General features: G+C 44.8%; 1 protein-coding gene across 2 annotated transcripts in view; it reads right to left on the bottom strand.

Moving 5' to 3' along the window:
• Nucleotides 1-938: 938 nt before the first annotated feature.
• sncb (synuclein, beta) overlaps nt 939-19,079 on the bottom strand; it is a 30,595-nt gene continuing 12,454 nt past the window's right edge. Inside the window, exons 3-6 of one of the 2 annotated variants that reach the window (XM_029720392.1) lie at nt 13,220-13,249; nt 12,263-12,348; nt 8,885-8,968; nt 939-1,860 (exon numbers count right to left, since the gene is read on the bottom strand). In XM_029720392.1, coding sequence (XP_029576252.1) covers nt 1,834-1,860; nt 8,885-8,968; nt 12,263-12,348; nt 13,220-13,249 — 227 coding nt within the window. In that variant the 3' untranslated portion in view covers nt 939-1,833. Of the gene's footprint in view, nt 1,867-8,884; nt 8,969-12,262; nt 12,349-13,219; nt 13,250-19,079 lie in introns of both variants that reach the window. The other variant, XM_029720391.1, reaches the window with a different exon arrangement.

Raw genomic sequence — 19,079 nt, forward strand, 5'->3', positions numbered from 1 at the left:
CAGGGCCCCATCTCACTACACAGCCTAGATTACACAGCTATAACAGGGCCCCATCTCACTACACAGCTTAGATTACACAGCTATAACAGGGCCCACCTCACTACACAGCCTAGATTACACAGCTATAACAGGGCCCCATCTCACTACACAGCCTAGATTACACAGCTATAACAGGGCCCCATCTCACTACACAGCCTAGATTACACAGCTATAACAGGGCCCCGTCTCACTACACAGCCTAGATTACACAGCTATAACAGGGCCCACCTCACTACACAGCCTAGATTACACAGCTATAACAGGGCCCACCTCACTACACAGCCTAGATTACACAGCTATAACAGGGCCCACCTCACTACACAGCCTAGATTACACAGCTATAACAGGGCCCACCTCACTACACAGCCTAGATTACACAGCTATAACAGGGCCCATCTCAGCAGATTCTAAACAGTCTGTTGGTCTGTCTGTTATCACAGAGGCATAGACACCCAGAGTCACACCGTGCAGAGAGAGAGACTGATACGACACAGACAGACAGACAGACAGACAGACAGACAGACAGACAGACAGACAGACAGACAGACAGACAGACAGACAGACAGACAGACTCGACAGACAGACAGACAGACAGACTCGACAGACAGACAGACAGACAGACAGACAGACAGAGACTGACTGACTGATTCGACAGACAGACAGACAGACAGACAGACAGACAGACAGACAGACAGACAGAGACTGACTGACTGATTCGACAGACAGACAGACAGACAGACAGACAGACAGACAGACAGACAGACAGACAGACAGACAGACAGACAGACAGACAGACTCGACAGACAGACAGACAGACAGACAGACAGACAGACAGACTGTTTCAGAAGGTCTGTCGTAAACTTCCTGGTTTGAACATTCTAATAAACAACCAACACTTGTTTTCTTTTTTCTCATTTTTTTTATTTACAGAAGGTGTGTTAGTTTGTCTGCTTTGACACATAAACCTTTATATTGACAAGTCCTGCACTTTAAAGCACATATTGATCTGACAACCATTATGATTTCAAGACGTAATATATTGACTTTAAAACTTGTTAAAATCTTCAGTACACACAAACACACAAACACACAAACACGTAGTTTGTCCATTTCTAACAGATAGTTCCACCGGAATGATTTCACAAGCAACTATAAAGATACAATGTATAAAACTCTTACTTAAAAAACATGAAATAAATAAAAACTTGCTTCAAAAGTAAATTCAAAAGAGAACCCACAAACAGGCATTGCACACACTTAGAGAATATTATTGGTAGTAGTCATATCGGTTTGTAAACGGATTTATAATTTTCTTCCGCTCCCAACGTCGTTGTTGGAAGATGAGAAAAATACACCTTTTATTATCTCACATTTATAAATACAGAAACACACAGAGTCACAAGCATAGAAATAGTGTCCGATCTTGAATGGGGAGGCCTGTTCTATGGATTGTATTTCTACGGTCACAAGCCATAGGCCTGATTCCAGGGTCTCGTTCCATTGGGAGGGAGTCAAGGAAACGAGACTCGAGACAGCTGGCGGCTTCTACACTTCAAGAAACAACTACACATTACAGCAGTAACATGACATTTACAATATAGCATCAATTATCATAAAAGGTTCGTCTTGAAGACGAAGGAAGAACATTTGTCTCAGGTGGAATGTTTGTTTGTGTTTATTTTTTATTTTTTTTGCAACAGGATTAGATTTGTATTATTGTGGTACTTTCAGCGTTTGTCCTTTTTGTTGTAATAAATTGTGCTGCTGGTTGGATGGAGATTTGGAATGATGGTTTTATGCTTCTTGTTCGTAGTCCTGGCCCTGCTCCTTGAAGAGAAGAGAGAGACAGAGCTCAGAGAGAGGGAGACAGTATTTAAATAGAGACAGAGCTCAGAGAGGGAGACAGTATTTAAATAGAGAGAGAGACAGAGCTCAGAGAGAGGGAGACAGTATTTGAATAGAGAGGAGAGACAGAGCTCAGAGAGAGGGAGACAGTATTTAAATAGAGAGGAGAGACAGAGCTCAGAGAGGGAGACAGTATTTAAATAGAGAGAGAGACAGAGCTCAGAGAGAGGGAGACAGTATTTAAATAGAGAGGAGAGACAGAGCTCAGAGAGAGGGAGACAGTATTTAAATAGAGAGGAGAGACAGAGCTCAGAAAGGGGGAGACAGTATTTAAATAGAGAGAGAGAGACAGAGCTCAGAGAGAGGGAGACAGTATTTAAATAGAGAGGAGAGACAGAGCTCAGAGAGAGGGAGACAGTATTTAAATAGAGAGGAGAGACAGAGCTCAGAAAGAGGGAGACAGTATTTAAATAGAGAGAGAGAGACAGAGCTCAGAGAGAGAGAGACAGTATTTAAATAGAGAGAGAGAGAGAGAGAGAGAGACAGAGCTCAGAGAGAGGGAGAGAGTCCATAGAGAGGAGAGACAGAGCTCAGAGAGGGAGACAGTATTTAAATAGAGAGAGAGAGACAGAGCTCAGAGAGAGGGAGACAGTATTTAAATAGAGAGAGAGAGACAGAGCTCAGAGAGGGAGACAGTATTTAAATAGAGAGAGAGAGACAGAGCTCAGAGAGGGAGACAGTATTTAAATAGAGAGAGAGAGACAGAGCTCAGAGAGAGGGAGACAGTATTTAAATAGAGAGGAGAGACAGAGCTCGGGGAGAGGGAGACAGTATTTAAATAGAGAGGAGAGACAGAGCTCAGAGAGAGGGAGACAGTATTTAAATAGAGAGGAGAGACAGAGCTCGGAGAGAGGGAGACAGTATTTAAATAGAGAGAGAGAGACAGAGCTCAGAGAGAGGGAGACAGTATTTAAATAGAGAGGAGAGACAGAGCTCAGAGAGAGGGAGACAGTATTTAAATAGAGAGGAGAGACAGAGCTCAGAGAGGGAGACAGTATTTAAATAGAGAGGAGAGACAGAGCTCAGAGAGAGGGAGACAGTATTTAAATAGAGAGGAGAGACAGAGCTCAGAGAGAGGGAGACAGTATTTAAATAGAGAGGAGAGACAGAGCTCAGAGAGAGGGAGACAGTATTTAAATAGAGAGGAGAGACAGAGCTCAGAGAGAGGGAGACAGTATTTAAATAGAGAGGAGAGACAGAGCTCAGAGAGAGGGAGACAGTATTTAAATAGAGAGGAGAGACAGAGCTCAGAGAGAGGGAGACAGTATTTAAATAGAGAGAGAGACAGAGCTCAGAGAGGGAGACAGTATTTAAATAGAGAGAGACAGAGCTCAGAGAGAGGGAGACAGTATTTAAATAGAGAGAGACAGAGCTCAGAGAGAGGGAGACAGTATTTAAATAGAGAGGAGAGACAGAGCTCAGAGAGAGGGAGACAGTATTTAAATAGAGAGAGACAGAGCTCAGAGAGAGAGAGACAGTATTTAAATAGAGAGAGAGACAGAGCTCAGAGAGAGAGAGACAGTATTTAAATAGAGAGGAGAGACAGAGCTCAGAGAGAGGGAGACAGTATTTAAATAGAGAGGAGAGACAGAGCTCAGAGAGAGAGAGACAGTATTTAAATAGAGAGGAGAGACAGAGCTCAGAGAGAGGGAGACAGTATTTAAATAGAGAGAGAGAGACAGAGCTCAGAGAGAGAGAGACAGTATTTAAATAGAGAGAGAGAGAGAGAGAGAGACAGAGCTCAGAGAGAGGGAGACAGTATTTAAATAGAGACAGAGCTCAGAGAGAGGGAGACAGTATTTAAATAGAGAGAGAGAGAGACAGAGCTCAGAGAGAGGGAGACAGTATTTAAATAGAGAGGAGAGACAGAGCTCAGAGAGAGGGAGACAGTATCTAAATAGAGAGGAGAGACAGAGCTCAGAGAGAGAGAGACAGTATTTAAATAGAGAGGAGAGACAGAGCTCAGAGAGAGGGAGACAGTATTTAAATAGAGAGGAGAGACAGAGCTCAGAGAGAGAGAGACAGTATTTAAATAGAGAGGAGAGACAGAGCTCAGAGAGAGGGAGACAGTATTTAAATAGAGAGGAGAGACAGAGCTCAGAGAGAGAGAGACAGTATTTAAATAGAGAGGAGAGACAGAGCTCAGAGAGAGAGAGACAGTATTTAAATAGAGAGGAGAGACAGAGCTCAGAGAGAGGGAGACAGTATTTAAATAGAGAGGAGAGACAGAGCTCAGAGAGAGAGAGACAGTATTTAAATAGAGAGGAGAGACAGAGCTCAGAAAGGGGGAGACAGTATTTAAATAGAGAGAGAGAGACAGAGCTCAGAGAGAGGGAGACAGTATTTAAATAGAGAGAGAGAGACAGAGCTCAGAGAGAGAGAGACAGTATTTAAATAGAGAGAGAGAGAGAGAGAGAGACAGAGCTCAGAGAGAGGGAGACAGTATTTAAATAGAGACAGAGCTCAGAGAGAGGGAGACAGTATTTAAATAGAGAGGAGAGACAGAGCTCAGAGAGAGGGAGACAGTATTTAAATAGAGAGGAGAGACAGAGCTCAGAGAGAGGGAGACAGTATCTAAATAGAGAGAGAGAGACAGAGCTCAGAGAGAGAGAGACAGTATTTAAATAGAGAGGAGAGACAGAGCTCAGAGAGAGAGAGACAGTATTTAAATAGAGAGAGAGACAGAGCTCAGAGAGAGGGAGACAGTATTTAAATAGAGAGGAGAGACAGAGCTCAGAGAGAGGGAGACAGTATTTAAATAGAGAGGAGAGACAGAGCTCAGAGAGAGGGAGACAGTATTTAAATAGAGAGAGAGAGACAGAGCTCAGAGAGAGGGAGACAGTATTTAAATAGAGAGGAGAGACAGAGCTCAGAGAGAGAGAGACAGTATTTAAATAGAGAGGAGAGACAGAGCTCAGAGAGAGGGAGACAGTATTTAAATAGAGAGAGAGAGACAGAGCTCAGAGAGAGAGAGACAGTATTTAAATAGAGAGAGAGAGACAGAGCTCAGAGAGAGGGAGACAGTATTTAAATAGAGAGGAGAGAGAGACAGTGTCTGTGCCTCTATTCCCTTTACAGTGTTCCATTTGGGATGGACACAGAGTTCACATAAGCAGAATTATGGAAGAAACAGACATAAGCAGAATTGTTGGATGTCATCAGATTTAAGCTCTCACCCAGAGCGATCTAACCAGACCAATGACGTGAAGACAACCTGGCATTAAGGACACAATGTTCTCTTTTTAACCTGACAGGAAAAATGATCATTACACTACAGGATAACAAGCACAGCGTTAGCGACCTTTAACACAACACCTAGCAACCTCCTCAAGATCTTCAGATCGACCAGAGCCGGGTTCGAGTCCTGGTCCCCCCCCTCCCCTCTCCGCACCTACAATATTATGAGCTTCAGTCCAGTGTCAATACCTCAGTTTATCCACCAGAGGGCAGCAGTAGCTAACGTAAACATTAAGAGCTGCTCCAAGCACACAGTAGAGACAGACGTATTAGTAGCGTCCTCTCATAAACTTACTAGCTGTAACGTCGTCATGTTAACAGACACCGGTACTCATGTAATGATACCTTGAAGTCATTTATCTCTACGGAAAAGAATGTGTGGTTATAGACACACAATACATCCACATCCTCACTGTGACTACTGTATGGAGATCAGGGATGGGCCATTCCAGTCGTCGAGAGGTCTGATTGGTGTCACCATTTTTAATCGAATTGTATTCTAAACTGAATATCATGATTAGGTGATTATTGGAGTCAAGGTGTGTTAGCTGGGGGACCTGGGGGGGGGGGGGGGATCTGTGGCACCAATCAGGCTCACGACGACTGGAGTCGCCCACCCCCCTCAGGCAGATCAGCTGTACAGAAAGGCTCCATGTTGTTTACAGCAACGCAGGGAATCCTCTGACACTACCCCACAATGCATTGCAACTCTGACGTCATCACCACCACACCCCGTTCAGCTAGAGCTAGCACGCTGAGAGAGAGAGAGAGAGAGAGAGAGAGAGAGAGCAGAGAGACAGAGAGAGAGAGAGAGCAGAGAGAGAGAGAGAGAGAGAGAGAGAGAGAGAGAGAGAGAGAGAGAGAGAGAGAGCAGAGAGACAGAGAGAGAGAGAGAGAGCAGAGAGAGAGAGAGAGAGAGAGAGAGAGAGACAGAGAGAGAGAGAGAGAGAGAGAGAGCAGAGAGAGACAGAGAGAGACAGAGAGACAGAGATGTGGAGACGGAGGAGAAGGCGAGAACAATAGGGGGATGGAGGAGGGTGTGAGAGAGAGATAGAGGAGGGAGAGACAAGGATGGAGTTAAAGATTGAGCTGGAAAAGGGAGAAATAGACAGAGATGAGGAAGGATGAGGGAGGATGAGGAAGGATAGGGAGGAAGACGGACATTCCTCTCTATCCTTCATGATATTTTACAGTTTAATATTACAGGAGTCATTTGCGTTAAACAGAAAGGAATTTAATGTGGTATTTTTTTCTGTAATTGATTTGTATGATAAAATATTTATGTAGGGCAGAAGAACATCACAGTTAATAAACCACTGAATTGGTTCTGAACCGTTTGATTAAGATGACTCCAGTGAGATTATTTGATTCGTCATTGGTTCCCTGCTGATTCTCAGGTTCCAGATGAATCGATTGGGTACTCTGTGTTTTGCACCTTGAGAAATGAATCGATTGGGTACTCTGTGTTTTGCACCTTGAGAAATGAATCGATTGGTTACTCTGTGTTTTGCACCTTGAGAAATGAATCGATTGGGTACTCTGTGTTTTGCCTTTGAGAAATGAATCGATTGGGTACTCTGTGTTTTGCACCTTGAGAAATGAATCCATTCAATACAGTTTGTTTTGCCCTTGAGAGCTGCCTTCCCAAAATAACCATCTGTCTCAACCACTGAGACACACACACACACACACACACACAAAATATTGGAGGGGTTGTGTCCGCCTGTCTAGCTGGCATTTGACAGAGTGTGCAAAGCTGTCATCAAGGCAAAGGGTGGCTACTTTGAAGAATCTCAAATATAAAATATATTTTGATTTGTTTAACACTTTTTTGTTTACTACATGATTCCATACGTGTAGTTTCATAGTTTGTTTTCACTATTATTCTACAATGTAGAAAATAGTAAAAATAAAGAAAAACCCTGGAATGAGTACCTTTGGTCCAAACTTTTGACTGTTACTGTATACAAAATATAAAAAATGTCTCTCACATCTAAACCTATTGAGAGAGACCAAGCGCCAACTCACAGGGTTCTACTGTTTAGTTTCCCCGGTACAATAGAAACAAATGGAATAGTCCCAAAAGTGCAAACCCCTAAGATAAACCAAGTGCAAGTATTTTACACGTTTTTGACCTAGTCCTAGTGTGTGTGTGTGTGTGTGTGTGTGTGTGTGTGTGTGTGTGTGTGTGTGTGTGTGTGTGTGTGTGTGTGTGTGTGTGTGTAGTTTCAATTCGTTGCTTGAAAAAGTAGTTTATTCCATTTTACGCATTACACGGAAACAAAAGTTGTTTTTAAACTGGAAACCGTTTTGTTTGACTGTCGGAGGGAGTGAAGGCGAGTCATGTGCGCTCTACCAAAGATAGACACTTTAAGTCACCAAATGAATTCGACAATAATCAACCCGATCAGAAACGTCTTGGTCACGACTTTTATTACCTAAATGGTGTAGTCTGATGTGCTGTATTTAAGTCCGAATTTTGGAGTAGGCTACATTTGCGGGAAAGATTAGCCTATACGAGAGTCCACACACATAGCCACTCCGCGACACAACACAACTTCATATGCGCTCATGACATGTAGTCTGTAGACTAGAAGCGCTGTTGTTTTCATCCACTTACTTAACGAGACAAGAAAATAATCGGCCTACCTTTCTGTAATGTCAACCATCGAAAATACAACAATTCCCCGTCTGTCTCTATGCAATATGTTGTGATAATGGATCATCTGTACGAATAGGACTTTGCTATAACAGAAGCAATCAACGGCAAAAGATCGGAGTTGCGCCTTTTTTCCCGTATCACATTCTCCAAACAGTTTTTTTTCTCTCTCCGCTGTCGCTTGATAACTAAATGAGGCCACAAGTGGAGATTGGATCACGGAAACACCGAGCCTGGAAAGGGAAATGTTTTCTGAAAGTAGCGGGAACGTTACTAGATAATGTAGCAGTATTAATATGACAATATTTAAAGGCAGTAAGGCGTTATAATACTAATAATAATATAATACACCTTTATGCATAAAAGTAATATTATTATGTAACACAATTTACTGTTGTAACATATTACCCCTGACTCTCTCTGTCTGTCTGTCTGCCTGTCTGTCTGTCTGTCTGTCTGTCTGTCTGTCTGTCTGTCTGTCTGTCTGTCTGTCTGTCTGTCTGTGTGTGTGTGTGTGTGTGTGTGTTAGTGCTCTGCTTACCCGACCCAAGCCCGACAGGGCCCAGATATTATACATTGGGTTTAGTGCTCAGGTATCACTAAATTCATCACTAACATTTTGAAGCTCATTCGCTCAGTACTCTGCTCCTCAGTAGAGCCAAATCTTATCTGACTAAGATCATAGCGTGTTGGCAGAAGTGCTTCACAGAAAGAAGATTATTTCACAGAAAAGAATCATGTTCCTTGTTTTTTTTTTTTTGAGTGATGAAAAGTAGCTTACAGCTAGCTCACTGCTCTCTCCTGCCTCTTCACTGAGCAGCCCAAGGGGAGCCGTTGCTATGGATACTAACAGCCTGAGAGCGCCACGAGCAGAGTGCACACAGAGCGAGATGAGCGCAGGGAGCGAGTGGATTTACTCAAATATTTCAGGTTTTGGGCAGCCTTAAAATTGGCAGAAGCAATCGCGCCTGGGTAGGGCTCGGGCTTAAAATTCATGGTTCTAGTGTGCGTGTGTGTGTGTGTGTGTGTGTGTGTCCCTCTTACCTGCTGGTTCTCGTCATATGTCTCTCCCTCCTGCTGATCTCCCTGTGGCTCTCCTTCCATGGCCTCCTGCCCATACTCCTCAGGCTGTGGATACACACACAAACACACACACACACACACACACACACACACACACACACACACACACACACACACACACACACACACACACACACACACACACACACACGTCCTATTTCACCACAACACTACTTTTCATTTTACAAATAATTAAATAAATAAAGTGTTAGTGAGCTGTTAGTGAGCGATAGTCCAGTACAGTAGGCAGGAAACACAGTGTAAGTACTTTGTACACTTGATGATAATGAGATATTACAGACTACAAAGGGAAGCACAGCCGAGAGCTGCTTAGTGACACGAGCCTACCAGATGAGCTAAACTACTTCTATGCTCACTTCGAGGCAAGCAACACTGAAGCATGCATGAGAGCATCAGCTGTTCCGGACGACTGTGTGATCACGCTCTCCGCAGCCAATGTGAGTAAAACCTTTAAACAGGTCAACATACACAAGGCTGCGGGGCCAGACGGATTACCAGGACGTGTACTCCGAGCATACGCTGACCAACTAGAAAGTGTCTTCACTGATATTTTCAACCTCTCCCTGACCCAGTCTGTAATACCTACATGTTTCAAGCAGACCACCATAGTCCCTGTGCCCAAGAACACCAAGGTAACCTGCCTAAATGACTACCGACCCGTAGCACTTACATCTGTAGCCATGAAGTGCTTTTAAAGACTGGTTATGCCAAACATTAACTCTATCGTCCCAGACACCCTGGACCCACTCCAATTTGCAAACCGCCCTAACAGATCCATAGATGATGCAATCTCAATTGCACTCCACACTGCCCTCACCCACCTACAGTAGGGGCTGGTGATAGTCTATAGTGATATAGGGGCTGGTGATAGTCTATAGTGATATAGGGGCTGGTGATAGTCTATAGTGATATAGGGGCTGGTGATAGTCTATAGTGATATAGGGGTGATAGTCTATAGTGGTATAGGGCTGGTGATAGTCTATAGTGGTATAGGGGCTGGTGATAGTCTATAGTGATATAGGGGCTGGTGATAGTCTATAGTGGTATAGGGGCTGGTGATAGTCTATAGTGATATAGGGGCTGGTGATAGTCTATAGTGATATAGGGGCTGGTGATAGTCTATAGTGATATAGGGGCTGGTGATAGTGTATAGTGATATAGGGGTGATAGTCTATAGTGGTATAGGGGCTGGTGATAGTCTATAGTGGTATAGGGGTGATAGTCTATAGTGGTATAGGGGCTGGTGATAGTCTATAGTGGTATAGGGGCTGGTGATAGTCTATAGTGGTATAGGGGCTGGTGGTAGTCTATAGTGATAGAGGGGCTGGTGATAGTCTATAGTGATATAGGGGCTGGTGATAGTCTATAGTGGTATAGGGGCTGGTGATAGTCTATAGTGGTATAGGGGCTGGTGATAGTCTATAGTGGTATAGGGGCTGGTGATAGTCTATAGTGGTATAGGGGCTGGTGATAGTCTATAGTGGTATAGGGGCTGGTGGTAGTCTATAGTGGTATAGGGGCTGGTGGTAGTCTATAGTGATATAGGGGCTGGTGATAGTCTATAGTGATATAGGGGCTGGTGATAGTCTATAGTGATATAGGGGCTGGTGATAGTCTATAGTGGTATAGGGGCTGGTGATAGTCTATAGTGATATAAGGGCTGGTGATAGTCTATAGTGGTATAGGGGCTGGTGGTAGTCTATAGTGATATAGGGGTGATAGTCTATAGTGATATAGGGGCGATAGTCTATAGTGATATAGGGGCTGGTGATAGTCTATAGTGGTATAGGGGCTGGTGGTAGTCTATAGTGATATAGGGGCTGGTGATAGTCTATAGTGATAGAGGGGCTGGTGGTAGTCTATAGTGGTATAGGGGCTGGTGGTAGTCTATAGTGATAGAGGGGCTGGTGATAGTCTATAGTGATAGAGGGGCTGGTGATAGTCTATAGTGATATAGGGGCTGGTGATAGTCTATAGTGATATAGGGGCTGGTGATAGTCTATAGTGGTATAGGGGCTGGTGATAGTCTATAGTGGTATAGGGGCTGGTGATAGTCTATAGTGGTATAGGGGCTGGTGATAGTCTATAGTGATAGAGGGGCTGGTGATAGTCTATAGTGATAGAGGGGCTGGTGATAGTCTATAGTGATATAGGGGCTGGTGATAGTCTATAGTGATATAGAGGCTGGTGATAGTCTATAGTGGTATAGGGGCTGGTGATAGTCTATAGTGATATAGGGGCTGGTGATAGTCTATAGTGATATAGGGGCTGGTGATAGTCTATAGTGGTATAGGGGCTGGTGATAGTCTATAGTGATATAGGGGCTGGTGATAGTCTATAGTGATATAGGGGCTGGTGATAGTCTATAGTGATATAGGGGCTGGTGATAGTCTATAGTGGTATAGGGGCTGGTGATAGTCTAAAGTGATATAGGGGCTGGTGATAGTCTATAGTGGTATAGGGGCGATAGTCTATAGTGATATAGGGGCTGGTGATAGTCTATAGTGATATAGGGGCTGGTGATAGTCTATAGTGATATAGGGGCTAGTGATGTGTGTGTGTGTGTGTATGTTTGCCTTGTTTTTGTGTCTACGGTGTGTGTGTGTTTGAGGTGAGTGTGTTTTTGCGGTGTGTGTGTGTGTTTGCCTTGTTTTTGTGTCTACGGTGTGTGTGTGTGTGTTTGAGGTGAGTGTGTGTTTGCATGTGTGTGTGTGTTTGCGGTGTGTGTGTTTGCATGTTTGCATGTGTGTGTTTGCGGTGTGTGTGTGTGTTGCCTTGTGTTTGTGTTTGCGGTGTGTGTGTGTGTGTTTGAGGTGTGTGTGTGTGTGTGTGTGTTTGCGGTGTGTGTGTTTGCCTTGTGTTTGTGTTTCCGGTGTGTATGTTTGCATGTGTGTGTGTTGCGGTGTGTGTGTTTGCGGTGTGTGTGTTTGCATGTGTGTGTGTTTGTGGTGTGTGTGTGTGTTGCCTTGTGTTTGTGTTTGCGGTGTGTGTGTGTGTTTGAGGTGTGTGTGTGTGTTTGCATGTGTGTGTTTGCGGTGTGTGTGTTTGCGGTGTGTGTGTTTGCGGTGTGTATGTTTGCGGGGTGTGTGTGTGTGTGTGTTTGAGGTGTGTGTGTGTGTCTGCATGTGTGTGTGTTTGCGGGGTGTGTGTGTGTTTGCGGGGTGTGTGTGTTTGCGGGGGGTGTGTGTTTGCGGGGTGTGTGTTGAGGTGTGTGTGTGTGTGTTTGCCTTGTGTTTGTGTTTCCGGTGTGTATGTTTGCATGTGTGTGTGTTTGAGGGGTGTGTGTTTGCGGGGTGTGTGTGAGTGTTTTAGTCGTACGTTCATGTCAGATGGGAACTCGTCCTTCTTCCCCAGGCCGGTGGCAGCAGCGATATTCCCCATGGCTCCACCAGCAAGGTCCTTCGCTGCAACATCACAGGCACCACATTATTAACACACACATCAAACGCACACACACACACACACACACACTAACACACATCACATCCACTGATGTTTTTGTTCTCTAGTAGACTCGTCTCTAAGGCGTTATATCTTTAACAGTCTAATCCTGTTTGGTTTGTGCACCAGAAGCAGGTCCCACTTGTTTTCTGATCCAGGCTAACTTGATTGAAACTTGGAAGAGTTTAAGTATCTTGCTGTTGTGATACTGTAACACTGATGTCAATGTCTGAACCTGTCACAGTTGTCGTCTGGAAACCAAAACGCAGCGGGTTGTATACTCATCTTCTTTTAATAGGCGAAAGACGGAAAAACAAACAAACACGTATACAAAAATAACAACAATGATGATGAACGACGAAAAAACAGTCTTGTCAGGAATAGACAGCTAAACAAGAAACAACCTCCCACAATTTACAAACACACCCTAATATATAGGACTCTCAATCAAAGGCAACTAGACAACACCTGCCTTCAATTGAGAGTCCATACCCCAATTAACTAAACATAGAAACAGACTAACTAGAAAGAACATAGAAATAGACTAACCTATAGCAGTGACCAAAAACCCCTGAAATACTGAATCAAACACCCCACTACATTTACATTTACATTTAAGTCATTTAGCAGACGCTCTTATCCAGAGCGACTTACAAATTGGTGCATTCACCTATAATATCCAGTAGAACAACCACTTTACAATAGTGCATAAACCATCACCCCGAACCACATAAAACAAATACCCTCTGCCACGTCCTGACCAAACTACAATAGCAAATAATCCCTTTTACTGGTCAGGACGTGGCAGAACCAGAGACTTAACAGTAGACTTACCTGAACCAACACCATCTTTGGCCTTGGTGCCTGAAAAGAGAGAAAAATACATGTTACTACATTAAAATGCAACGTTATCCCTCCATTATCACACATCATGTCTTGCTACATAAAAATCTACATTATCCCCCATTATTACACATTGTCTCTTGTTACATAAAAATGCTACATTATCCCTCCATTATCGCACACCGTGTGTTTCTACATTTGAATGTTACATTATACCTCCATTATCGCACATCATGTGTTTCTACATTAAAATGTTACATTATCCCTCCGTTATTATACATCATGTCTTACTACGTTTAAAAAATCTCATTATCCCTCCATTATCATATATCATGTCTTACCACATAAACATGCTACATTATCTTTGCATTATTATACATCATGTGTTAGCCCATAAAATGCGACATTATCCCTCCATTATCATACATCGTGTGCTACTACATTAAAATGCTACATTACCCCCACCATTATCAAACATAATGTTTTACTACCTTCCTACAATCCTACATTGCCATACATAAAGATAATTATCACACTCAATGGAGTTACCAGCATATTCCTCTTTACTACACATACAGTATATGAGGCATTACCGTATAAACAAAACCTCTAATGCTTTACAACAAATACAGTAAATGAGGCATTACCGTATAAACAAAACCTCTAATGCTTTACTACAAATACAGTAAATGAGGCATTACCGTATAAACAAAACCTCTAATGCTTTACAACAAATACAGTAAATGAGGCATTACCGTATAAACAAAACCTCTAATGCTTTACAACAAATACAGTAAATTAGGCATTACCGTATAAACAAAACCTCTAATGCTTTACTACAAATACAGTAAATGAGGCATTACCGTATAAACAAACCCTCTAATGCTTTACTACAAATACAGTAAATGAGGCATTACCGTATAAACAAACCCTCTAATGCTTTACTACAAATATAGTAAATGAGGCATTACCGTATAAACAAAACCTCTAATGCTTTACAACAAATACAGTAAATGAGGCATTACTGTATAAACAAAATCTCTAATGCTATACTACAAATACAGTAAATGAGGCATTACCGTATAAACAAAACCTCTAATGCTTTACAACAAATACAGTAAATGAGGCATTACCGTATAAACAAACCTCTAATGCTTTACTACACATACAGTATATGAGGCATTACCGTATAAACAAAACCTCTAATGCTTTACAACAAATACAGTAAATGAGGCATTACTGTATAAACAAAATCTCTAATGCTATACTACAAATACAGTAAATGAGGCATTACCGTATAAACAAAACCTCTAATGCTTTACAACAAATACAGTAAATGACGCATTACCGTATAAACAAAACCTCTAATGCTTTACTACACATACAGACAGACCAGTCAGTCAGAGGCCAGACAGACAGATGAGTGACGGTGCTCTAGTGACGAGGATGAGCTGAGCGAAGAGCACCCAGAGTCGTGATGTAGAGAGAGAGAGAGTTTGGGTTAACTTCACAGCAAGGAGCCATCACAGCTAGGAGCCATCTGGAATAAGGAGCCATCACAGCTAGGAGCCATCAGAGCTAGGAGCCATCAGAGCTAGGAGCCATCAGAGCTAGGAGCCATCAGAGCCATCAGAGCTAGGAGTCATCAGAGCTAGGAGCCATCAGAGCTAGGAGCCATCACAGCTAGGAGCCATCAGAGCTATGAGCCATCAGAGCTAGGAGCCATCACAGCTAGGAGCCATCACAGCTAGGAGCCATCACAGCTAGGAGCCATCAGAGCTAGGAACCATCAGAGCTAGGAGCCATCAGAGCTAGGAGCCATCAGAGCAAGGAGCCATCAGAGCTAGGAGCCATCACAGCTAGGAGCCATCAGAGCTAGGAGCCATCAGAGCTAGGAGCCATCAGAGCTAGGAGCCATCAGAGCAAGGAGCCATCACAGCTAGGAGCCATCAGAGCTAGGAGCCATCAGAGCTAGGAGCCATCACAGCTAGGAGCCATCAGAGCTAGGAGCCATCAGAGCTAGGAGCCATCACAGCTAGGAGCCATCAGAGCTAGGAGCCATCAGAGCTAGGAGCCATCAGAGCCATCAGAGCTAGGAGCCATCAGAGCTAGGAGCCATCAGAGCTAGGAGCCATCAGAGCTAGGAGCCATCAGAACAAGGAGCCATCACAGCTAAGAGCCATCAGAGCTAGGAGCCATCACAGCTAGGAGCCATCAGAGCTAGGAGCCATCAGGGCTAGGAGCCATCAGAACAAGGAGCCATCACAGCTAGGAGACATCACAGCTAGGAGCCATCACAGCTAGGAGCCATCAGAGCTAGGAGCCATCAGAACAAGGAGCCATCACAGCTAGGAGCCATCAGAGCTAGGAGCCATCAGAACAAGGAGCCATCAGAGCTAGGAGCCATCAGAGCTAGGAGCCATCAGAGCTAGGAGCCATCTGAGCTAGGAGCCATCAGAGCTAGGAGCCGTCAGAGCTAGGAGCCATCAGAGCTAGGAGCCATCAGAACAAGGAGCCATCAGAGCTAGGAGCCATCAGAGCCATCAGAGCTAGGAGCCATCAGAGCCATCAGAGCTAGGAGCCATCAGAGCTAGGAGCCATCAGAGCTAGGAGCCATCAGAACAAGGAGCCATCAGAGCTAGGAGCCATCAGAGCCATCAGAGCTAGGAGCCATCAGAGCCATCAGAGCTAGGAGCCATCAGAGCAAGGAGCCATCTGGAATAAGGAGCCATCTGGAATAAGGTACAGCAACATTCATTCTCATTCTAGAGGTAGAAAATGAAAGACTCTGAGCAGTCTGTTTATTCCATTTAATCCACAATATATTATTTAGATGAAAAATTCACTAATGTATGTGGAACTGTTTCAGAACGGTTCATATTTCTCTGGAGGGTGTAGACTAAAATGGCTGCCATGGAATTACTGCATGTGATGTCATTTAGAATGCTCATTTAATAAACCACAATGACCAAACAAACTCGTTTGCTCGTGCCAAATGCCACCTTATTCCCTATACAGTGCACTACTTTTAATCAGAGTCCTATGGGTCCTGGTCAAAAGTGCACTAAATAGGGAATAGGGTGCCAACCATGATCAAAAGTAGCGCACTAAATAGGGAATAGGGTGCCAACCCTGGTCAAAAGTAGTGCACTAAATAGGGAATAGGGTGCCATTTAGGACGCATTTATCTAGAGTTTTGACAGGCCTCATTCACTACAGGAACACCACAACCCCACCAGCTATCTGAAGGGTTGTAAAGACCTCAATCTCTGATCAGTCTCCGCCATCAGCCCTGTCTATCTGCTGCCCTGTGATAACATCCCTTACTGTCCCTTACTGTCCCCTGTCTATCTGCTGCCCTGTGATAACTTCCCTTACTGTCCCCTGTCTATCTGCTGCCCTGTGATAACATCCCTTACTGTCCCTTACTGTCCCCTGTCTATCTGCTGCCCTGTGATAACATCCCTTACTGTCCCTTACTGTCCCCTGTCTATCTGCTGCCCTGTGATGACATCCCTTACTGTCCCTTACTGTCCCCTGTCTATCTGCTGCCCTGTGATGACATCCCTTACTGTCCCCTGTCTATCTGCTGCCCTGTGATAACTTCCCTTACTGTCCCTTACTGTCCCCTGTCTATCTGCTGCCCTGTGATGACATCCCTTACTGTCCCCTGTCTATCTGCTGCCCTGTGATAACATCCCTTACTGTCCCCTGTCTATCTGCTTCCCTGTGATAACATCCCTTACTGTCCCTTACTGTTCCCTGTCTATCTGCTGCCCTGTGATAACATCCCTTACTGTCCCTTACTGTCCCCTGTCTACCTGCTGCCCTGTGATGACATCCCTTACTGTCCCTTACTGTCCCCTGTCTATCTGCTGCCCTGTGATAACATCCCTTACTGTCCCCTGTCTATCTGCTGCCCTGTGATGACATCCCTTACTGTCCCCTGTCTATCTGCTGCCCTGTGATAACATCCCTTACTGTCCCCTGTCTATCTGCTGCCCTGTGATGACATCCCTTACTGTCCCCTGTCTATCTGCTGCTCTGTGATGACATCCCTTACTGTCCCCTGTCTATCTGCTGCCCTGTGATGACATCCCTTACTGTCCCTTACTGTCCCCTGTCTATCTGCTGCCCTGTGATGACATCCCTTACTGTCCTCTGTCCTATCTGCTACCCTGTGATAACATCCCTTACTGTCCCCTGTCTATCTGCTGCCCTGTGATGACATCCCTTACTGTCCCCTGTCTATTCTGCTGCCCTGTGATGACATCCCTTACTGTCCCCTGTCTATCTGCTGCCCTGTGATGACATCCCTTACTGTCCCTTACTGTCCCCTGTCTATCTGCTGCCCTGTGATGACATCCCTTACTGTCCCCTGTCTATATGCTGCCCTGTGATGACATCCCTACTGTCCCTTACTGTCCCCTGTCTATCTGCTGCCCTGTGATAACATCCCTTACTGTCCCCTGTCTATCTGCTGCCCTGTGATGACATCCCTTACTGTCCCTTACTGTCCCCTGTCTATCTGCTGCCCTGTGATGACATCCCTTACTGTCCCCTGTCTATCTGCTGCCCTGTGATGACATCCCTTACTGTCCCCTGTCTATCTGCTGCCCTGTGATAACATCCCTTACTGTCCCCTGTCTATCTGCTGCCCTGTGATGACATCCCTTACTGTTCCCTGTCTATCTGCTGCCATGTGATAACATCCCTTACTGTCCCTTACTGTCCCCTGTCTACCTGCTGCCCTGTGATGACATCCCTTACTGTCCCTTACTGTCCCCTGTCTATCTGCTGCCCTGTGATGACATCCCTTACTGTCCCTTACTGTCCCCTGTCTATCTGCTGCCCTGTGATGACATCCCTTACTGTCCCCTGTCTATCTGCTGCCCTGTGATAACTTCCCTTACTGTCCCTTACTGTCCCCTGTCTATCTGCTGCCCTGTGATGACATCCCTTACTGTCCCCTGTCTATCTGCTGCCCTGTGATAACATCCCTTACTGTCCCCTGTCTATCTGCTTCCCTGTGATAACATCCCTTACTGTCCCTTACTGTTCCCTGTCTATCTGCTGCCCTGTGATAACATCCCTTACTGTCCCTTACTGTCCCCTGTCTACCTGCTGCCCTGTGGGACATCCCTTACTGTCCCTTACTGTCCCCTGTCTATCTGCTGCCCTGTGATAACATCCCTTACTGTCCCCTGTCTATCTGCTGCCCTGTGATGACATCCCTTACTGTCCCCTGTCTATCTGCTGCCCTGTGATAACATCCCTTACTGTCCCCTGTCTATCTGCTGCCCTGTGATGACATCCCTTACTGTCCCCTGTCTATCTGCTGCTCTGTGATGACATCCCTTACTGTCCCCTGTCTATCTGCTGCCCTGTGATGACATCCCTTACTGTCCCTTACTGTCCCCTGTCTATCTGCTGCCCTGTGATGACATCCCTTACTGTCCTCTGTCTATCTGCTACCCTGTGATAACATCCCTTACTGTCCCCTGTCTATCTGCTGCCCTGTGATGACATCCCTTACTGTCCCCTGTCTATCTGCTGCCCTGTGATAACATCCCTTACTGTCCCCTGTCTATCTGCTGCCCTGTGATGACATCCCTTACTGTCCCTTACTGTCCCCTGTCTATCTGCTGCCCTGTGATGACATCCCTTACTGTCCCCTGTCTATCTGCTGCCCTGTGATGACATCCCTTACTGTCCCTTACTGTCCCCTGTCTATCTGCTGCCCTGTGATAACATCCCTTACTGTCCCCTGTCTATCTGCTGCCCTGTGATGACATCCCTTACTGTCCCTTACTGTCCCCTGTCTATCTGCTGCCCTGTGATGACATCCCTT

This window comes from Salmo trutta, chromosome 3 (genome assembly GCF_901001165.1).
Source record: "Salmo trutta chromosome 3, fSalTru1.1, whole genome shotgun sequence".
NCBI classification, from domain to species: Eukaryota; Metazoa; Chordata; class Actinopteri; order Salmoniformes; family Salmonidae; genus Salmo; species Salmo trutta.